The sequence below is a fragment of the Melospiza melodia genome, chromosome 14, assembly GCF_035770615.1.
Source record: "Melospiza melodia melodia isolate bMelMel2 chromosome 14, bMelMel2.pri, whole genome shotgun sequence".
NCBI lineage: Eukaryota > Metazoa > Chordata > Aves > Passeriformes > Passerellidae > Melospiza > Melospiza melodia.
This window is the reverse complement of record NC_086207.1, coordinates 14152349-14174586: the sequence shown is the minus strand read 5'-3', so window position 1 is coordinate 14174586 and position 22238 is coordinate 14152349. Positions and strand designations below refer to the sequence as shown.

At 48.1% G+C, this 22238-nt stretch overlaps 1 protein-coding gene and 1 pseudogene across 1 annotated transcript; both read right to left on the bottom strand.

Annotated features, from left to right (window-relative positions):
- Positions 1–894: 894 nt before the first annotated feature.
- On the bottom strand, positions 895–2657 carry LOC134424998 (E3 ubiquitin-protein ligase makorin-2-like; annotated as a pseudogene).
- An 8129-nt stretch (positions 2658–10786) lies between these two features.
- LOC134424561 (neuropeptide Y receptor type 2-like) lies at positions 10787–22081 on the bottom strand. Its single transcript, XM_063168368.1, has 3 exons — positions 21558–22081; positions 17336–17451; positions 10787–12185 (listed from the first exon to the last, which is right to left on the bottom strand). Exon 3 carries the CDS (start codon positions 12166–12168, stop codon positions 10984–10986), a length of 1185 nt encoding a protein of 394 aa, XP_063024438.1. The 5' UTR covers positions 12169–12185; positions 17336–17451; positions 21558–22081; the 3' UTR covers positions 10787–10983.
- Positions 22082–22238: the final 157 nt, after the last annotated feature.

Genomic DNA, 22238 nt, shown 5'->3' with positions numbered 1-22238 from the left:
ATGAGCTCTGTATAGCATTGTGGTAACCATGAAACTCAAGAAGTCCTAGATGTTATAAAAGGGCTATAGACATCCAAGAGAATTTATTAACCAGCAAATTGAGCTACCCCAATGCCTACAGTACAATAGAGATAGGGATTTTATAATCAAATAGACTGATAAGAGTGCATGCCCATGTAACTCTGGATTGAAAACATCAAATCTGCACTGCGTTACAGTCACTGCAACAACAATGTTATATTAAATTCTGTTTAGGAACTACATTTGTAACTTGCTTTCATAGATCATCAGTTATCTGAATGCAGAACTGAAGAATTTTTGCCACAGGAGTGGTTTTTAAGTGGACACAGGGAAAGGTGTGCATGCAAGAGAGTTTATTAATTTATTTCTCCTAAGATGGTGCCGGGTACAAGAAATATCAGAATACATGGGAGTGTGACCAGACCTGATGAGAGCATTGTAACAAAGGAGAAATATGTGCTGAGAATCAGAAAGCAGCTGCTCATCATCTGTGGAATGGCCCCATAAGGATCCAAGGGGAATCCATGACTTGAAACAGAACTTGAGGAGACCAAACAGTAATGAGTGCACTGGAGGGCACAAAGAGTCTCTGCCCCAGCTCTTCCATTTGTCAGGACACCCGTGGAGCTGCTGCCATGACCATTAGTGATTGGTAATGAGAAATCTCAACAAGAGAAAAAAAAGCTGCTGAAAAATTCCAGGCACTGTCACCACTAAAAACCTTCCCACACCTTGATTCACAAATCACTACTTTTTTTGAGTGTCTGGAATAAATATTTACCCCTGAGAATTCAAAATTTGCTTTTCTCTGAGTATTTAGCAGCCCTTTCCAATAAGATCTGCCTCCTAGATTCCCAGCTGATGGCAACACAATCACTGTAAGATGTGTTCAATGACAATGGCTTTAGCTGCAGCAGCACAGATGACAGGATTTACAAGCCTCTGGGTGCTGCACTTGTCCTGCCTCATAGAAGAGGAAAGCAAGGCACAGCAGTTTAAGATCAACTCATCAGAGATTTAACAAAACTGGAAGAGAGAGCTAGCTGAAAAATTACACTTTCTATCCAGAAGGAAATATAATGTAAGCGCTGTTCTTCAAGGGAAGGTGGAAGAAGTAGCAATTAAAGATTGCCTGAACTTAATTAATTAAAGGAGCTACACCAGACAGTGAGAAGTGACTGCTGCACTCACAACAGGCATGGGGAGTGCAGAAAGGTGAAGGCAGCACAAGAAATAGTCCTGAGGTTGACTCAGAGACAATTTGTGAGGTTCCTGAGGAAAAGCATGTTTGGACATGATCACTGTGGCCTCCTGTCACTTGTGTCCCTCTGTCCTAGAGAACCATGGTTATACTGCACACATGAGGCAACATCAACAAAGGGAAAAGTGAAAAACTCAGCATGACTGGTGCAACTTGTGGGGAAACTTTTGCCTCATAATTGTTTTCACCTGTGAGGGCTTGAACAATGCAGCAAATGCTGCTGCTTTTACTGGTGTAGAAACAGCCGTGGGTGAGTCAGAACATGGAAATAGCTCAGCTGACAGGGAAACAAAGGGCCTGGGCTCCTGCCATAGTGTAGAGGCAGTCACTGTGTTTGGAGAAGAGTAGTTTCCAATTGTGCATTCCAGCATACAGAACAATTGTTCAGAGAACCCAACATTTCTGTAGGACATTGTTACCTCCTTCAGCCCTTTTGTTCTCTGCAAAACTTCCTTCCAGAGACACTTTCACCCAAACTGGCACATTCCTTTCCCTTTTTCAAAGTGCTTGCAGAACTTTTTCCCCACTCAGCTCAAACTCCTTAATCAGCTCATTTTTCTTCTGCTTTTCTGCCCAGTACACACTGGGAATGACAAACTTGAATATTACTTTGCACTCTGGACAGGACTTGATGATGGATTTCTTGAACTACTTGGCACATCTCCACTGCCAAATGCAGGACAAGAAGTGTGAGTGGTTTCAGTTGGAAGGGATCCCAAACCTCCTCTCAGAGGCTGGTGGTTTCTCACACAGCACTTCCACACAGATGCTGCACACCTTGACCTGACAGGCCTGGAAAGCAAAGGCCTTCTCCATATCAAGCTCAAATGTTGCCATGCACATAACCTTGTGATCTCTCCTCTGTTCTTGGTTGAAAGGGTGAAGCATTTGCTGCCCACATATCTCACCCATGACAGGCAGCACTCTCCCAAGTGCCACATTCCCCCCACCATGTACGGACACAGCTGCTCCCTGTCACCACAGGAGCTCCCAGATCTTCCATCCACTGCAAATTGCTTCCAAGTGGTGATGGGGCTTCACTTCCAGATGTTATTTTGGTCACTGCAGCACAGCACCGCTCTGAGGGCACTGGGCTTCTGCTGCTCTTCACTCCAGCCACACAGATTTCTGTCCCTGAGCCTCCTCTTGCTCTGTGCTCCCTGTGGTGGTGGGACCACACTGGGGGGCAGTGGGGGGACTGTGAGCCTCATCTGATCACACCTGTACCAGGCACTGTAGGCACACTGTCCCTTCTGGTAGTACTGAAGATGGTGCAGGATTTACTTGTAGGCAAATCATGTGAGAACACACACTTGTTTGCCTCCCAACACACTCTCTGCACATGGTACCTGCACATCACCCGCTCTGTGCTCATTGTGGCAGCACTGCCTGGCCCTGGCCCCTGACTTGTGGCTGTTGAGCACAGAGAGTCCAGAGGACAATGGCAAGAACAACCAGAGGTACAGCAAATGAGCCCTGCAAGAAGGTACAGAAAAAAAATTACTTGATTTAGTCTGGGGGAAATGGAAGAGATGCATGATGATACCCTTCAAACAGGTGAAAGTGCAGTATAGAAGGTAATAAACTATCATCTGTGTCTGCCAGGGGACAAGAAATGATAGGTTGCAGTAAGAGAGATATATTGGTTACAGTTAGGAAGGGCTCACATTAGACTGTGTGGGGAGCAGATGAAACACCATCACAGGAGCCTTGGAAGAGGTGAGACACCTGCGACCAGGAATGGTTTAGCCAAAGTTCCATCTCCTTCACATTTATTTCCTATGACCTTTTGTTATACTATGCACATGATGAAAATGCCCCAGAACCTCTCCCACTCTCTGGGAGACCTGAGCAGTGCTTTAATATCTGTGCCTCAGAGACAGGCTCTTGCCAGGCTGTTCCAGTGCTTGGGCTGCACTGAGATCAGCTCATGTCCTTTTAATGACATAATTAGAATAAACCAGGATTCCAAATGAACTACTGAGTATTAACAACCCAACTGCCATTGATTTTACATGACGCCAACTGGAATTTCACAGGACAGACTGCAGTGCCAGGCAGACCTTACAAGGACTGCAATAAGACATTTTTGCCACTGTGACAATCTCTTTCCTTGAAGCAACAGACCATTTCAATCAGTTCTTGCCATGGTAGTTTTGTTATCTGACTTTTACTTAATTGGTTACTGCAGGGTTGTCTTGGAGACTTAAGATCTGCTCTTTGAAACCACTGGATTCTTATATGCAACCTACCAAGAGAAATGGGATTTCACACAGCAAAGTTGTCAATAACAAAGCTGGACCAAAAATGCTGAACCATTGCATAAATGCATTATCTGGTGTCCAGCAACACAGCAGTCTGCTGAGCTCAACCTTGGAGATTGGCTCCCAGCAAGTGAAGCCCTAAATTATTATTTTAATAATCATGTCTGAAGTCAACTGCTACTGCAGAGGGCAAGTCAAACTTTACCCTGGCCTTGTTGCCTGGCTTTACTATCACTGTCTGTGCATTCACCAGCCCTCAGGTTTGGTTGCCCCCTCCCCAGTTTTCACATCCAGATCTCTTGCTGATTCCTCTTTTGAAGGATTTTGTTTCTGGCGCTCCAGTCTTGGCTGACAGGAGTGCAGCCATGCTGTGTGCTGATTGCAGCTGGCAGGTGGATTAGAGCCCATTCAGATGGCTGTGAAATGCCTCTGCGAGACAGAAATGGCAGAACAATGGATTATTTCACCATGAAGAGCCCAGAAACTGATGCAGACGGTCACGTGGAGGAGACAAGCTGAGGATCATGAAGACATAAAGCACTTTTTGCTTCCAGAAGCCCCACGAGATCTTTCCAGCTCAAAGTTTTGGAGATCTGCTGCCAGCTCCCTTCCTCCTCACCTAAGCTGGTTGATTTCTCTGAGGTACAGGATGTTCTCAATTTTTTCCAAAATATGTGGGAGCTACAGTTGCCAAGTAACAAAACCTCATCATTCTTTTCCTGAAATGCATAATTCCTCATTTCTCGGTTTCACAGAATGGACAGATGAAGCTGTGATCAATGACATTTGTTCACTTAGATCACTTAGATCATTTAGACTCCAATCTTGCCCCTGGATAGACCTATTGGATAGAGAGTTCAGGGTGAGGAAGGGATCTAACTGCCCTTTTGTCTCTCATCTTCAAAAACAAAACTGGGAATGCATTTCACAATTCACTGAACTGACTCAGTGACCAGTGTAATGAGATTTCATTAAGAATTAAGAATACAGCAACACTGCAGCCAGGGAGAGGCAGCCTGACATTTTTTTTCAAGAGATGTCCTTCCTCCTCACCTACTGAAAAGCACTCATATGATCAATCCCAAGCAAGGTCAGAACAAAACTGATGCATCCCACTCCTTCACAGGAACTGGGAGCAAAATCAGCTCATTGTAGTATTTGTGGAACTAAAGGAGATCTGCAGAAGGACAAACAAGATGATGAGATATTGTTGTTATTGTATTGTAATCCATATTTCTAGAGTCCCATACTCTTGCTATGATATTCTTAAAGTCCATACCTTCATGGCTGGTTTTCTAGCATGCTGCTCCTCTCTGCTGTGCAGTTCCTCATGGCTTCACAGGGGCTCCTTCTGGGCTCTCGACTCACCCCCTTTTATCCCAGTTGCCTTCATGAGCTACAGCTGCTGCCCAACCAAGGACCCCGCAGCTGTAGCTCATCCAGAGCAACAGGACCCACCTATCCAATACATAGGACTCTCACTACAATGAGAGATGAAGAAACTGGCTTAGGAGATGTGAATTGAACCAGGAGAGAAGAATGCTGAAAAATGAGGACAGCAGCAAGATTTGTAAAAGGAAGAAGGCCCTCAGTTCAGCTGGTTTTGGAGATGAAGGTCTGGCTCAGGTGCTGTTCAGGAAGCCCTGGAACCAGCAGGCATTTGCTGAATCTAACAGGAGGTTGGTTTTAACAGATAAAAGGAAGTGCTTTTTCACATTGTGCAAGTGCACTTCTGGAGCTGGCTGCCCTGGGAAGCAGATAGAATTGCCAGAGTTAGGCAGCAATTAGACAAAATCACAAGCAAAAAGCCTAGACATGGTCACTAAATGCCCTAGGCAGGGATGCCCACTTTAACATAACTGATACAACAATTGTGGCTGTTGTTAGAGGAATGAGGGGAATGGACCACTAAAGTGGCCAAGCATGTGTGCTTTCCCTAAATAGCATCTTTTATTGTCTCAATCTGCAACAGAGCCCTGGACATGATGGATCCAGGTTTGCTGTTATTTCTTACTTGTCTCTAATTTGATAGAGGCTCCATTCTTCCTGCACCATGACAGAGTTCATTCCCCTTTGATCCTGCTCCCAGAAGAGCCAACAATCTACCCCAGCTTACATAAAGAACCATACAACCTCCAGAATTCATCCAAAGGTTCATCTTCTCCTGAATATCTTGAAATCTTTGTCTGTCCCCTAATTTCCTTCTTCCTTCCACACACCAGCAAGAAGCACCATGTGGCTGAGCTGCTAGTGAATCTTGAAGATGAGCAGTGTCTGAAAATTTGTGACACATTAGCAGAGCGACACGGTGACAACTCCATGTCTGTGCACGTCAATAAGCTAGTTATAAACAAGAGGGTTTCTCCTCTAATGTTCCCAGTCCTTGCTACCACACTGGAGAGGACTGGACTAATGAAGATTTCCTCCTGTGAGCTCCATGAGGCATGTGCACTATTCCTTCTGAACTCATTACAGCAAACAGAACATACAGCAGAAAAAGCTTTTTTTTTTTGCTGGCTATAAATCATGAGTGACACTAAAGTATTGCTATTAGCAGGAGAAAAATGCTTTCCTCCCCCAACCTCATCCAGCCCTGTGTATGTACAACACTATGGCAAAGGGTGATGGGGTGTCTGGATGGAAAATTAAATAGAGGTTGTGTTGTCTGAAGATAAATTGGTACCTCCCTTGACGTGAGTGACTTTGTCTTTTTCTGATTTGTCTTTTAACTTAAAAAACACTGAGACTAGAGATAAGGATGGGCTTTAAAACCCTAGCCTTTGTCCCCTCCCAGGCTCTCCTGAACAAGTCCTGTCTCTGAAATGAGCTCAAAATGAAGATAAATGTTCTGGCAGTAATATGCAATATTATTTTTGGCATTTGAAGAATCCCAAGCTAGATAAGGGAAAACTGAAAGGAAAACAAAGCTCTGGTTTTTTCAAATGCAAGCGACCAAATTCTGCTAGCCCACATGAACCCAGAATCCTTTCTTTTTCTTTCCAGATTTTTGCAGTAATTCCTGATTTTCACCAGAGTAGCTGATTATGGGGCCTTATTTAAAACCCAGCACATTCAGAGACCCTGGTGGAATCACACAATAACACAACTGAAAGAAAAAGGCATGAGAAGACAGTGTCAACTCCCCAGCTCCTGCCCAAAGGCTAATTTGGTTTGGGACTGTGTAGCTGTAACAATGATAAGATTAACACCTGATATCAAGGGAAAGGCTGAACTGTCTGAGACCTCCTTCAGCAGCTCTGAACTCACTCCAGCTCCTCTGGCACATTAGCATATGTTAGAGGAATGGCCTCTTTCCTGGACTGGTGTGTATTTCCCTATAGAGCCTTGGTGCAAAGCTCAGAGCAGTGTTTCTGCTGATACAGTTGTGGGTATGTTGAATAAAACATGTGCCATTTGACATTGTTTGCTTGGGCTTCCATGGAGAATGGGAGAGGGCACCTGTTACTGTAAGGCAGAGAGCCAAGAGAGGCTGAATCTGGCCTTTCCAGGAGCAGGATGAAGCCCAGGCAAATGCAGGAGCATGTCATGTTTTTGATTCTGAGAGAGCCCTGACCAAAGGACACAGCTGACCCTGCATTGATTGAAGTGCCAGCTGAATGTGTTACCTTAACAAGGAAAAGTAAAAAGTAAAAAGTAAAAAGCCAACAATAAAAACCTTTGCTCTCTGTACGTGCATTGCCTCATTACAGACGTGTATGCTTTGGAAATTAAATGGGAAGGGATTTTCAGAATAAGCCAAGTGTTTTAGAGGCAAAATTTCTAATGCTTAGAAAGGCTCCTGTGTCCAAAGGACAGCCTGTGCTCTGCAAATTTCAATGTGCTTTGTCAAGACTGGAAGGTTGATAAGAGACTCTGGTTCTCAAGAGCTCTTAGGGCATCCTGTTCTAAGGAACAACAGCTATTGATGCTGCTGGTTTTAAACTAAGAAGTTGTCACATCTCAGCTGTTCTTGGATTTGACTGGCATGTGAGGAATGGTGGCATGGAATAGCTAGAGGCATTGCCACCTGTTGTGTCTACTCAAAGTTAATAATTTTCTAGGCAATTAAGAACTGTGCAGTGGTACATTTTATAATACAAGATTTGTATGATGTGACCAGAAGGAGCATCCTAGCATAAGAAATAGGATGCTTCTAAAGGAATTCAGACTCTCGCTCCTAAAAGCTGTGAAATGTTCTCAGGTCAGTTCAGAGAAGCAGCATATTGAGAAGGATGTCAGCAAGAATCAGGAAGAGCCCTAGGGGAAATTCGTTTGGCCACCAGGTACAACACTGTCTCCCAGATAAGCTTTGATGAAACACTTGTTCATTTCATTTCTGTCACGGTGTTTCCACTCTGTAATGAAATGCCTCATCCCTGGCAGCTGTTGTGCCGGTGACAGAAGTTGTTCTGTCCCTCGTCAGTGACACCAGGGCCAGCTCTGCAGACAGGAGAGTCCCTGGCCAGGCAGTCACGGATGTGCCTTTGGCAAGGAACAGGCAGTGGGAAGATGACTCCAAGATTATCTGTAAGTACTAAAGGACGTGCCCTTGACACCCCAGAGCAGGGTCATGCCCTGCTCTGAGCCCTGAATAGTTCAAAAGCTGAAAGAGCTGCCAGTCTTTGGTTTCACTGAGCTGATCATGGCAGTAAGGCCATCTTTAGCAGGGTATTAATATTTGGGGAACCTTCATCTCCAAGAGATTTCTGTTTCATGGAAACAAATTAATTCTTGTCTTCTATGCAGTCACAATATTCAAAACATACTCTTTATCTACTCTGACACCCTTTGTTAAGCAGCTTTGCTTCCTTGCTCGCACCTTCTCTTGTTCAGTTTGGTACTGGACACTAAGGATCCTTTCCCTCAATAGAGGCATCACAGTTTTCCACAGGAATACACACAGTATGCACCACTGGTTTCCTTGCCAGCTGTGGGTGTGCAAGGTTGTAACTTTTTCCAATGGCAAGGAAAAAACAGCAAGCTCACTGGCACAAATCTATCAGTGAAGCTGCACAAGTGTATTAAACAGAGCAAACAAGAACTTTGCTGTTACCTTTCAAGTAAATAGTTTCTCCTTCTCAGTTTGCTCCAGCATAAAAATGCCTCTGCCCTGTACATGCCACTACCAGTATTTCTTCTTTAAGAATTTGGATCTATTTATTTATTTATCCATATTTAGTTTAAAAGTCTGGGCTCAAAATTAAACAGTCATTCATAATGTCATTATCTGCCTTGCTCTGCAGTTAGATACTGTGGGTGGTGTCATAGGACAAAACCTTTGGCAAGGCCTCTAGAAGAGCAATTTAGCTCCTCATCCATCTTGCCTGGCAGCATGATTGGCTTCCAAGCTTGCACTGCTAAATTTGTTATTTTACTCTGACTTATATTATTGAGTGTTAAATCACTTTCTGAAGTGTTTATTGGTAATAGTTGAATTCTTTCCACCCATTTGAACTACTTTTAAAACATAAACATTTCCTTGCATCTTGGAGCTTGATGGAAAGGTGGGGAGAGTTCCTCAGGGGGATGGGCAGTAGAAATGACCAGCTCTTTAAGTAGGGACAGAATTTACCAGTGCTGTGGAGGAGAATATCCTCCCCTTTCCATCAGGATGGAACAGGAAACTCCCACTGCCACTCCACAGCACTCACATGAGGAAGGTTAACTTGTGTCTTGGTTCTCCCATCATGGCTTGGCCTGTCAGGAAGCAGATGACCTGTTAACTGGAACCAGTGAGTTCCTGACAGGATCCTTGTAGATCCTGAATCTCCCTGGGCAGAAGGCCAGGCTGTGACCTGCAGGGCCAGGTGCTGAGGAGGTTATTAACACCAATATGCTTCCAAGTGTGAAGTGTGGTCTGCAGCCCCTCCCTGGCACTGAAGTCTCTTGGGAAGGAACCAGAAACAACTTTCTTATACCTATTTAGGAAAATGGAGCAGAGATCAGAAATAAGCAAAGAGCTTAAAATCTACTGTGGCAGTTAGAAGCTGAGCTGGAGAACAAAGGCCAGAGGCAGGTCAAGCTAGAGAGAAGGCAGAATTTCAAATAATCCCTCTGGCAATTGATCTCTTGAGGACCCAGATGTGACAGCCCAGCAGCCTGATCCAGCCTGGTGTACTCAGTATTGCAGGTCCTCTTACCTCTTGCCCTGGCTTCAGTGAAGACCTACAAATCAAAATTTTTCTTTTAATTTTATTTTTCATGAGGAGATCTGTTGAGTCTCTTTCCTGCATCTGGGAGTTACTTTCCAATCTGATGAACACTGACTTTTAGAGATGACACCAAGATCACAGTAGCAATCAAGACTCCTTTGATGGCAGAGCTAAAAATACACTCCCCAGCTGACAGAAGCCTTCAGGAGGAGAACATAGAGTTTGGTTTGAAAGAGCACATCTTCCTTACTCTCCATGTCTTCTGCCAGAGGACACCAAATCTGTGAAAACCATGCAAGCAGGTTACATCTGAAAGGAAGCACCCATATACAGACCTACACTACCTTCAGCCTCAGCAAGGGGAAAGTTTTAAACCCTCTGAGTGCCTTGGAGAATGGTTTCATTGGCAGTTTTTTGCCTCTCTGGTCATGTTGTCAAGGTATTGCATGGCAGGAGCCACATCTTTATCTGCTTGCCCTTGACAATCCCTTAGGAAAGGGAAGATCTGGGACAGCTGATGGACAGGACTGAAACTGAACCTACTTCCCTTCCTGCTCTCCTCCCTGCTAATCCCAGGGTGCTGGCACGCAGGCCCTGGCTAATGAGGCATTCCCAAAGCCCTGCTCCTGCACTTGGAGAGGAGACTGTGGTAAGTAGTGCCACTGCCACCTCCTGGGCTTTGGGAGCACTTGAGCACATCCCGTGGGTTGCAAATGCAGATTTATGCAAACGTTGGGCAAGAGATCATGGATTGCCCAGCTTCAATCTGTGCCAGCCCAGTCTCTCCCCAGGTCAGAGGAGTGATGGCACTAACAAGCAGGTGCTTGCAGAACAGAGTGCAGGTCTCTCTCCCCTTGGAGGCATTAGCTAAGATGGATCATTAAGGCTTTAGGGTAGGAGACGTACAGATGAACAATCACACACAATATCAGCTCCACATTTGTAATGTGTAATGTGTCAGGGGGTAAAAGGTTGAGCAACCCACTTTGTCAAATAGAAATAGCAAAAAGGGTGTATTTTTCTGGTGAAATAAAAGCCTTCTCTGTGTGTTATTTTTTCTTGTGTCTCCATGCATAACTTGAACGCAGTGAAAGGAAAAATTAATTTATTTGCTCAGACAAAAATACACCAGATTTATTGTTTTGAGAGATACAGGGGGTATTTCGTATTTCTACATGGCTGCTGTGGCTATAATTGGCAGCACAATATTCTGTCAAAAAAAGGCTTTCACCCAAGAATGTCTCTGGGCCCAGTCAGCCTCAATCCTGGAGGTGATGTCCCATCCCTAAACCTCTGTGGGCAGTGCTCCATTGCCAGCAGTCTGTTTGATGCTCCCATTTAGGGTGTTGGCCCTGAAGATGTAAGACCTCCCCCTAACTGAGCCTTCAGTGTGGATGCTCTCGGGCTTGTTCTGGCAACGGAAGAACATAAGGAACCCATTCCTATAGTTCTTGTTCATCCATCCATAGAGCAGGGGGTTGACAAACGTAGAGCACATGGCCCCAACGTGGAAGACAGTGTACAGGAGTTTGTACTCGTGGAAGATAAGAACCAGATCAAGATCAATGGCAAGCTGGAATATGTGGAAGGGGAGCCAGCAGACTGCAAACACCACAACCACCATCACGAGCATTTTGGTTGTCTTCCTCCTCCGGCACTGGTTTTCATTCCTAGAAGTGGGACTGACATGGTTTTTCAGCTTGAACCAGATCCTGGTGTAGGCATAACAAATAATGGCAAGAGGAAGAACATACTGCAGGAGGAGCATGGACAGACTGTAGATGGTGGCATCTCTGTTGTTAGCAGAGGGCCATTTTTCTGAGCACACAGCCATTTTGAGGTTAATGGACGGGATTTCCTCGTACCGGTACTCCCTGAAGATGGCCAGGGGCCCTGCTAGGACAGCTGCTGCCAGCCACATGACAGCTATGATGGTGAAGCTGAGCCTCTTGGAAATCCTGCTGTCCAGGTGGAAAACAATGCAGCGGTACCTGTCCAGGGCAATGACAGTCAGGGTGAGAGTGGACACGTGGACACTCAGAGCTTGAGCATAAGGAACCAGGTGACAAAGCACAGCTCCAAACTTCCACTCGTCCAGCAGGGTGTACACCAGGGTGAAGGGCAGGCAGAGTGTGTCCACCATCAGGTCTGCCAGGGCCAGGTTAGCTATGAAGAAGTTGGTGACAGTCCTCATGGTCTTGTACTTCACTATGATGTAGATGACCAGGGAGTTGCCGATGAAGCCCAGCAGAATGATGAGGGAGTAGGCAGCAATCAGGATGACCTGGACCCCCAGGATCTTGGTGCTGTCCATCATGACACTGCGGGACCCAGAGAGAGCATGGGTGGGAGTGACAAAGTCCTTGGCAGGCCAGCCCTGTGACAGCTTCTCATCTAAGGCAGTCTTCTCCATGGTGAATGAGCTGTTGGCTCCCTCCAATGGGCCCATGTCTGGCCTGAGACTTTCCATAAGGAGGAGAAGGGGGTCTGGAACACAGACATAGCAGAAGTGAGAGCACAGGTTGCACTCATCTTTGATGAGATTTACTCACCTACAAAAATTCCCTAACACCTTAAGAATGAGGAAAGGAGAGAAACACAGCACTCTAAAAGTCAAGGTGTTCTCCACCTCCCTGTGACAATTTATTTATTTCCAGATTGCACACTAGGTTTTTTTCTGTTTCTTATTTCTCACCTCTCCAGGTGAAAATATCTGTCTCCCTTGCCTCTGCATGTCTCTGCCACTGCTCCTGCTAGTGATGCTGCCACCTAATCCACCCAGTACTGTCTGCCCTCCCTCCCAGTACTGTGGGTAGCACAGCTAATGACATTTCATGAGCCTCTCTCTGTGATCAAATGTGTCTCACAGCCATTCCCTGGCCCTCATTATCAGGCTCTCAGGGCCCTGTGGAGCAACTTGACAAACCAGTTTTCTTCTTCCTTCCCCTGCCAGTCTCAGAGTTCCCAGGCATCAGGCAATCCTGTCTGCCTTGCTGGCTTTGAAGGGCACAGGCACCCAGCCAGGCAGGTGTGTCCCCATCACAGGAGAGGGAAGTGTGACAGCACTCAGAGCACAGGTACAAGTCCTAAGGAAGGAGCTGCTGGACAGTGACACCCATGAATCCTACGGCCAGGAGACATCTCCACCATCCTCTGCTTTCTCCAAGGGTTCAGTGAGTGGCTCATATTCCTTTATAGGATTTTTGAGTCTAGATTATGATTGTTACAATGATACAACAAACCATGTATTAGGATTTGGCCCAATCTGAAGAGGGTCCAGGTGATTATAAATTATAAGTTGAATTATAAATTCTGTATTACTTAGGTGATTATAAATCATAAATTATTTATAAATTCTGCATTTTGCTATTTGTAGATTGTACTAGGTTGATTCTCCTTGTAGAAATCTTGTGCTGTTTCAATCATAAATTCAGCTAATCATAATACCCTGATAAAGAAACAAATCTTTAACTGTCACCATGACTTAGAGCCATCTCCATTCTGCCCAGGATCCCTAAAAGAACCTCTCTGTCCCTCTCAGTGTTGGCGACACCCAAGCATCCTCTGGCTTAGCAGAGACGGAAGCTCCTACAGGGACATGCATGTGCAGGGCATAAACCCCCGAAGCTGTGAACAACCTCCCACAGAGCTGCTGCTGAGCACCCAGGCACAGAGAGGCCGAGAGCCACAGCCCCAGCATCCCTCAGCCTCCTGCCATGTGGGGCTCAAGAGTCTCTGTGGCAAAACATTGTGTTTTCTCTGACCTGCAGAGGGGGGGGGGAAATGCCCTTTCACTAAGGGAGGGAGGCAAAGAGCTTAAATGAAGTGAGAATTAGAGGCAGACTGCTGGGTATCTTCTCAGGATCCTTGAGGAAGGAACTGGCTTTGTATCAGAAAAGATGTGAGCACTGCTGGGTGCTGGTGGGCTTCCTGCAAGCCAGCCTGTCCTTGGGAAGGGAGAATGCTTTGCAACTGCATTTCCACCTAAGCTAAAGCATCTGCTTGTCCTGTCATCCCTCCTCAGGGCAAGGGTTGTGATTCCCCCCAGGAGCTGCTCCCAGGAATCTGTCTGGGCATGTGCCAAGCCAGGACCCTGCTGAGGCCCAGAGAAGAGCTGCCTGCACTAAAACCACCCCTGCTGGACCCTTTCCCTCTCCCTGCCCAGTGCCTGCCTAACATCTCACTCTGCAGACTTGATTTGTGCCAGTGGTTCCTGTAAATGAGGTTGTTGGGCTCAGACACTCTGAGATAGGGGACACCATGTAGCTGCTGCCAGGAGGGTAGGAAGCAGAGTGAAAAATGGGCGGATCTGCTAGGGTCAGGGTTTGTTTGAGGGTGATCTCAGACCTCCACAACACCCCTGCTCCAGCCTTGGAAAGACCAAGGGGAATCTCAAGTTCTAAGACAGGAGAGAGGAGCTCAGAGCCATGCCATGCAGTGGTGCAGGGGAAAGCAGAGCAGGGGAACAGGGCCCTGGGAAGGTGGCACAGCCACAGCCCCTTTGGCTGACACCTGGCCCTGAGCAAACCCCACTGCCCAGAGCCAAGGAAACAGAGCAAGTGCTGAGGACACTCAGTGACTGCACTTTCCCTGCTTGGCACTCATCTGGGATTTAAACCTTCTGGATTGTCCAGCATTATCACTTGTTATTGCCTTTTCTGTGGCTTGCCTGTTCCATTTATCTTCAGCACCAGCTCCTGGCACCAGGCCAGTGGACACTCCCTTCTCTTTTTCTCCATCTCATCCACCAACTGGCTGCCAGTTCCTGTGCTCACATTTCAGCCCATTTCCCTTTGCTGGAGACTGGCAGCTGCCCACCATCTGAGAGGAGCCAGGAACATCATGGCTGCTGGAGCTGCTTCCCTTCCTAACACAATGGCCTTAATGGAGTCACTATTTGATTTTGTTTGTTTTGGTTTTTTTTTTCTCCAAAGGGGAACGATTACAAATCAATTAAGACATTTTAATTAAGAGACAAAATGATTATAATAAATGTTCCCACTCCAGGAGCTGCCTGGAGGTCGCTGGGATGCTGCTGGGAGTGGACTGAGGTCTGTTCCAGCAAGTAATGGAAGTACTGGCATATGTGTAGGCTGCTGTCAGGCCCCATGCCTAACAGGCCTGCCAGACATGATGAAAAAATCCTTGGAGCTGAGAGACAACTGTTTTTGGGAAAAGACAGCAGCAGGAGAGACCAGGAGGAGGCAGAAGCACTATCCAGGTCCCTTCCTCTGTGCTGAGTTGTTATGAAGGGATGCAGAAACAGATTGCTGCCTATTTCAAGATAACCCTCACCCTCACCTGAGGCAGGGCTGGGACCCAGGGAAGGCTCCCAGTGAGACAGAGCTGCCCCCTGTGCCAGCAGGACTCAGCCTTTGGGAAGAGAGGCACAGAGGGGCCCTTCACTGAGCACACTGCTGTCACTGACTGGACAGTGACCAAGTGACAGCTCCATTCCTGCACAGGGCCCAGAGCAGCTGCCCTGGGACTCATCCACCTCTGCTTCCTGGGGCACCCCAGCTCCCTCCATGTCCCTGCTGCAGCCCCAGGCATTCAGCCAGGCTGGAAGAGGCACACCCAGACCTGGGAGAGCCATCTGTAAAGGCTGGCAGGGTTCAGAAAGCAAGGCTGGAGGGGTGGTCAGAGGGCTGGAGAAAACAGAGCTTGCTAATTAGAATTTCTCTTTTTTGTCCAAGCAGTGAGGCTGGAGTCCATGGCCTCAAAAGGAGGGAGTGAAGGGACTTGGGCCAGTTCTGCTCTTTGGTTAATGACAAACTCTTTCTACAGCAGTGCTGGGGTGTGAGGGCTGAGACTGATGGATACTTCCATGGCTTAGCTCACTGATTTATTCCATGCTCAACTCCACCAAAGCCCTCAATTTCCAGCAGCCCAGTCAGGAGCACCGACTCATCTCCTCCCCAGACCCATATCCAGACAGACATCCATGACAAGGAGGTCTGAGACCATCCCTCATCACGAGAAGCTGGTGGTCACCCTGGGACAAGCCACTTTCTACCACCTTTGTGTTCCCTTCAAGAGGCAGCAGAGTTCAGTGTCCCTGCATCCCACAGCACTTAAGGGAGGACAACACAATAAATGGGGGTATGGAGGTTAACCAGCCTGCCAGACACAACACAGCACATCCATGAAGGCTTGGGCAGAGCCCAAGGTTTCTAACTCCAGCCTCCTGGATTCACCAGCAGAGAGGACTCTGCATCTCAGCATAAAAGCTGAACATTGATCTCAGGAACTGCATGAAAATGCAAAATATGACTGATGGAGGGGAATGAATTTTATCTTCTCTGTGCAATGGGCAGGTTTCAGGACAAACGGCAGCTCTGGATGATTTCCTGAAGCCAAAGCACAGACAGAAATTATCCCAGCTCCTTCTGTCTCCAGTGAAGGGATGATTGCCTTGTTATGATACTCCAGCAAAAGAGAAGACCCTCTGACCAGCCCACCATCTGCTGCAGCTTTGTAAGTTATCTATCCAACTCAGGGCCACTGCTGCAGAAACCTCATGGCATCAGACACTCACTGCCACCCAGAACTGCTCCTGGGGACCCCAGTGTACAACTGGCACTGGGAGAAAAAGTGCAAGGATGAGGAACCACAAAAACACCAGGGAGTTCTTGTGGGTCCTCACACTAAATATTTTCGTGTCCCAGCCTAGCTGGAGCCATGGTAGACTCTGAAGGGGACAGGGCAATGAGGATGCCATAACCACCCAGCTCAGGACAGGATGAAAAAGGAGGTGGTGAGATCTGTTTGGCAGGCATACATGCTTTCTCATGGGAATTTATCCTACAGAAAGCAGGGGGGAGCAGTGCAGGGCCTTCTGCCCTGTGGGATGTGCCATGGGAGCAGAGCAAGGCTGGCTGGGACACCAGGATCAATGGGTGACACTGAGATAGAGACACAACAGTTGCTGGGGCTGCAGAAAGGAAGAGACAGCATGGTGGATGGATCCTGGTTAACCTGGGGAACCTGTTACCTCCTGAAATTATGGAGTCTGGGATAGGTGAGGCAGTGGAGCAGAGGGAAATAACAATTCAGTGACAGAACAGAAAAAACACAGTATCCTGCTTTGGGACAGACCAGAAAGTCTGTAGGTGAAATGCATCTGCAGCAGGACTGTAAGAGGATTTCTCTGTTCCAGGACTGACATGCAATGGGTGCTGAGAGAAAGCAAACACTGATTTTCCTCCTCCATATCCCCTCTGCATCTCCCTCTCTGAGGACCCTGATCTGTGGCAGAGAGCCGAGTGCCAGCAGGGTGTGCAGCCCCAGCACGGAGGAGCTGACAGGTTTGTGCCAAACCACGAGGAGGCAGACTCAGGAGAGATCAGGATTGCTCAGACAGCCTCACCTGCACCTCTGGAGCTGTAGCACCCTGGAGCTCTCCTGACTGCTCTCACTCAGCATCCTGCTTCCCACACTCCTGCTTCTGCTCAGGGATCTTTCAAAACTCTCCTGTCAGTATCTCGTTTGCTTTCTCTATTCCAGCTCTCAGGGCTGTCAGTCCCCAAATCCGGTTTCCCACAGATTCTTGGACCTTTTTTGCCCAAACCATCTGGCATGGACAAGACCTGGCCCCCTCTCAGCCCTGCTGCTCAGATGAGCCCCCCTTGACCCACCTGCAAAGGCCAGAGCTTCCTCCTCCTCCTCCAGGAGCCGAGCTGCTCACTGCAGTCACTGCCTCATCGCTGGCCAGGACAGAGCGCTTGGTCCTCTCCGCTCTCTGGAAGTCAACCTGTGGCAAAGGAGTGAAAAGCACTTTTCTGCAACTGTCCTCGGAGAAGAGAGGAAGTCAGGTGAGGATCTGGGCTGCTGGAGAGTGTTTCATGGCCAGGAGAAGCTCTGGCACCCCTCTCTGAGCAGGCTGAGCCCCTGTGGCAGGGTGACTGACAGCCCTGTCTCACGAAGCTGGATGCTGCCTTGGCTCCTGAATGAGAGAAAGGCAGAGAGCGTGTGTTTAACAAACAGCAAGGGAAAGGGGGAGGGAGCCTGCTGCTGCTGTTTATACAGTGTTCAGCCACTGAGGGGCTTCTTGCATCGAGCAGAGAGAAGCTTTGCCACCACATCCAGTTTCCTCTCCAGAGAGAAGCGCTGGGAGCTGGAGCTCTGCAGGCTCCCTGTCCATACCACGGACCTGGGCAAGTGTTGTCTGCCCTCACCCCACAGCTGTCCCAGATCCTCAGGCTTTGAGCTCATTGGGACTGGCACAGTCATGTCCAGAGGGGGATCTCCCCTGCAGCAAGAGCTCTGCAGGTCCTGCAGCTCAGCAGAGCTTTCACAGGCCTCCCTCCATCCTCCTCTGTCCCAGTGTTTGCACAGGGCTCAGAGCAATCTGCAGCTTTGGGATGGGACTTCAGGGACTCCTGAGATACACACAGAAGTAATACTGAAAAATTTTAGCCACTTTGCAGTGGCTTGGTCTGCTCCAGAGCCAGATTCATTGTGGATGTGGAAACCACATGAATGACTTTCACTTTTAGGATGCTCAGCGCTGTCCACATACCTGAAGTAAGAAAGAGGGAGGGACAGAAAAGCAGCATCCTCTGCAAAAGGAAAGAACTCTAAAGCAACACAGGGAAGAGATAAGCACAGATAAGCCCCACCTGTTCAAAGATTTTGCCCTCAAGGAGAAGTAGTGTATTCTTAGCATAAGATTTCCAACTGAGGCAATGTGTGAATTTGCAGCTCACCTGGGCTGGGAGATGCTTCCAGAGGCTGAGGGGAAGGACAGCTCTCCTTGGCTTTGAGTACCTCCAGCTGGAATTTTATCAGAGAAGTCTTGCTCTTTACCCCCACAGTGAACTTTGGTCTCCTTTGCTTTGTGAGAACGGAAACAGGGAGGCTTTTCAAGCACCCCTTTGTGCCAAAAATTCACAATACACCAGGAAAAAGAAAACACTCTAATGGCTCAGCAGAAAAAGACGAATGAGAACATTCCTGACATCACATGGAAAGTGACACTTGAACCCAAGACTTGGACAAGAGTCCTTATAAGTCCCATCTTCCCCCTCATCTCTCTATCTCCCCTTCAGAAGGAAAGGACTAGACATGAAATCCACCAGCTGTGCTAACTGGATTTTTGTGGGAGTTTCATGTCTTCTCCCCCCTCATTTCCCCTAAGGCTGTTGATTTAGCTGCTCAGGAAAGCTGGGAGTGGAGGGAAGCAGGACAAGACAAAACTGCTTGGAGAGAGCCATTGCTGTCTCCCCGGGGGTGCAGAGAGAGGGAAGGAGCAGCAGTGAGTGGAGCATTCTGCTCCCCTGTTCCCAGTGCATGGACACTCCTCCTCTCCAGGGTCCTCAGCAGTGGATGGTTGATTTCAGCTCAAAATTATTTTTTCCCTCCTTTCTCTTCTGTGTGAGATTTTCCTTTCTTGTTCCCCAGATTCCTTTGCCACCACCTCCCTCTTCCCAGGGCTGAAATGAGATGCCTGGGGAGAAGCAGTGATTGACAGGAGAGAAATTTGTGCAGCCTGGAGCTGTGAACCTTCATTAGGACCATGGGGTGAATTCCTGTCATTTTTGGCACGTGGTCTTTGCTGGATGATATCAAATGCAAGCTCTTAAATCATGGATTAGTCAGTGCAAGTCCCCAGGATGTCCTGTCCCACATCTCAGGGGTCCAGGGGAGCACCAAAACCTGCTGTGCTCCCAAGCATCACCTCAGCTCTTCAACCGGACAGAGCAGTGCAAAAAGGTGCAGCTGAGCCCTCAGCACACCTGGACTGCCATCCCAAATGGCACCCACCAATCTGGAGTTTGGTCCCTGGGTGCTGCCCAGCCCTGTCCCTGGGGTCAGGCTCCTCTCACAGTGCCACAGACAGGGCTGCCTGCCAGTCTGCCTAACCTCACCCAGCCACAGCACAATTACAGCAGCAGCAGGTGCATCACTGCCTAGCTCCTCCACAGGACAGGGACACCCGGGGGCTGCAGTGCCAGACCCTCTCACTCCTGGTGGGTTCAGAGGAGCAGTGGTGGCACAAACTGCAGCACCTGAACACCAAACAACCTCCCCACACAGCTTACAGATCCCAAAGCAGCTGAGGTCTTCCCAGCCCCAACCAGCAACACTCTGAAGAAGGAGGATGGGGGAATACAAAGATGGTGCCTTGCATTGTCCTGGGATGTGGAAGCTGTGCAGCCCCAAGCAGAGATGCCAGGACCCACTGCATGCTCTGTTGTCACCTCCAGCCTGGGGTACTCTCACACACAGACTGGATACCCACAAACGCCTGCACGGGTGTCCCAGGAGCCTCATGTCCTTCCAGACACGATGGGATCATTCAAAGCATCTTTGCAGCTCAAAAGCCTTTCCCAGTGGTTGGGCTTTTATTAGGCAGTGAGTCTGCTCACCCATGCTTCTGAGAAATACAACAATGAATTTCGTACTCCTGGGAGCAAAAATGATGTCAAAAGGCTGAGAAATGGGGCAGAGAAGAGAGCTGTCTTTTGGCCTGTAATCTGCTGTGCCTCTGTGAGCAGGCAGGTTCTCAGTCTGACCACCCTGCAGCTGTAAGCCATCTGCTGTGGCTTCACTTGTGTCAGAAAAGGAAGGTGGATTATCTGTTCACTCCCTGGGAGGAATCTCTAAGAAAACTGTTACCAAGGCTTCCAGATGCTCTGGTTCATCCTGCTTCATCTGGAGCAGCAACAGTGACATACTTAGAAAAGCAGCTTTTCATTTTTTAAACATCTGTTTAATTCCACCTGCATGTAACCAAAACATTTCCACTGCTCCTTCCTGAGGTGTCGTGCCTGTGTTTTCCTGAGCAGCCTCCAAAGCATCAGCAAGTTTTGGTAACACAAAAGCCCCTTTTCCATCTGAACCCCAGAGTTCACGGATGCAGTGGATTTGGGAGTCTGATGCATTTGGGAACTAAATCAGCCACAAAGAGACTCAGGGGTGGGAGGGCGGATGGAAGCTGTCTGTACCTTCTCTGAATTTAAAAACAGATTCTCATTTCATAACAGCTTTTTGTCCCTGTGTGAACATTCCTGGAACTAGTGAAGGAGCAGAGCCACCATCAGGGGCAAGGTTTGGCTAAAATATCTGAGTATCTGACACTGATAGTGTCAGGGAGAGGCACTGGAGAAGCAGGAGGAGAGATGAACCATGGGTTAGCCTGGGACTGGCCTGGGTCTGCCACAGCTCTGCTCACCCTCAGGGCAGGCAGAAGTCAGGGATGCTGGGTGTGTCTGCAGGATGAGGGTCAGTGAGTCAGGAAGGAGATGGTCATATGGAAAAAGATTTATGGGATTTGTCCTGCTGAACACATCACACATCACCACACCTCCGCTCCTGCCCCACTAGGGGCAAACCCACAGGGCTCCTCTGATTAAACAATTAATGCCTAGGAAAGTTTACCCCTTTCAGCCCCTTCCCACCCCTGGATCTCACTCTGACACACAAAACCCCCTTGATCATCCTCACATCAGGACAGAAGGACTCCAGGCAGTTTGTCCAGGCAGACATCAGCACTGCTGAGCCCAGAACTGGCCCCTGCATTTAGCTGCCATTTCTGCAAGTCACTGCACTCAAAGCTTTGTTAATTTATTAGAGGGTTGCTTGTTGTTTGTGTACTGAGCCAGGTAGAAAACAGCTTCTGCAGAAGAGGATAATTGCAGTCAGATAAGCTCTTCAGAGCCGGGATTGCAAAAATACGATACGATGTAGACCAGCAGTTGTCTGGGTAAAACAGAAACATGGATGAGATTTTGGGTTGGAATATGTTTCCCCCATCTCTCACAGACTCCCTGTCTGCCTTTGGGCAAATCATTTGACGTATATCTGTTCTCTGAACATAAAAAATGTTATAAAAATGCTTCACTCTGGCAAACTCACCCCTGGAACAGAGGACCTGGTGCTCGGGTGTGCGGCAGAGGCAGCTGCTTTCCCACTTTGCCCTGTGGCATTTCTTTCTAAGCTGCCCATCTCATTTAGGCAGCGTGTTCTGTCATCAGGGTCTTGCTCTCCCAGACTGGATACTCCTGCTGCACAGTTCCACAAAGACATTTTTGCCCAGGCTGTCACTCCTGAGATGACAAACAGCTCTATAAATGCTGGATTGTGCAATGAGAACAGGCAGAGCTGGATGGGCTGATGGCAGCCCCAGCCTAAACTCTTCCAAAGTGTCAAGACTGAAAGTGATGCAAGTGGCTGGAAAATTCAGAGCATGACTTGACTTCTCTGGGCTTGGTGTTGCCAAAAGGCACCAGGTAGCCAGGAGCTGGGATCCAGGTCTCAGCACCACCGTGGCAGCAGCAGGATCACGTTTGCTCCTTCACTGCCTCGTCCCATCTTTTCTGGTCCCGTGGGGACCCACAGCAGCTGTGGGCAGGGAGCAGGTTACCTGTGGGCTGGGCTGGGCTGGCAGCACTGTGTGAGCAAGGAGGGTCAGATCTACTACTGATTTAAACCCAGGGATTTGGCTGAAAATCCATTTGGCTGCGTGCTCCCCAGAAACATGACTCACAAGCCAGTGTGTGACACTCAGAGATAGGTGTGACACCGAGTGCCCCACGG

Excerpts from the sequence above, each read along its gene's own strand:
- LOC134424561 (XM_063168368.1), bottom strand. The coding sequence starts at position 12,168 with ATGGAAAGTCTCAGGCCAGACATGGGCCCATTGGAGGGAGCCAACAGC.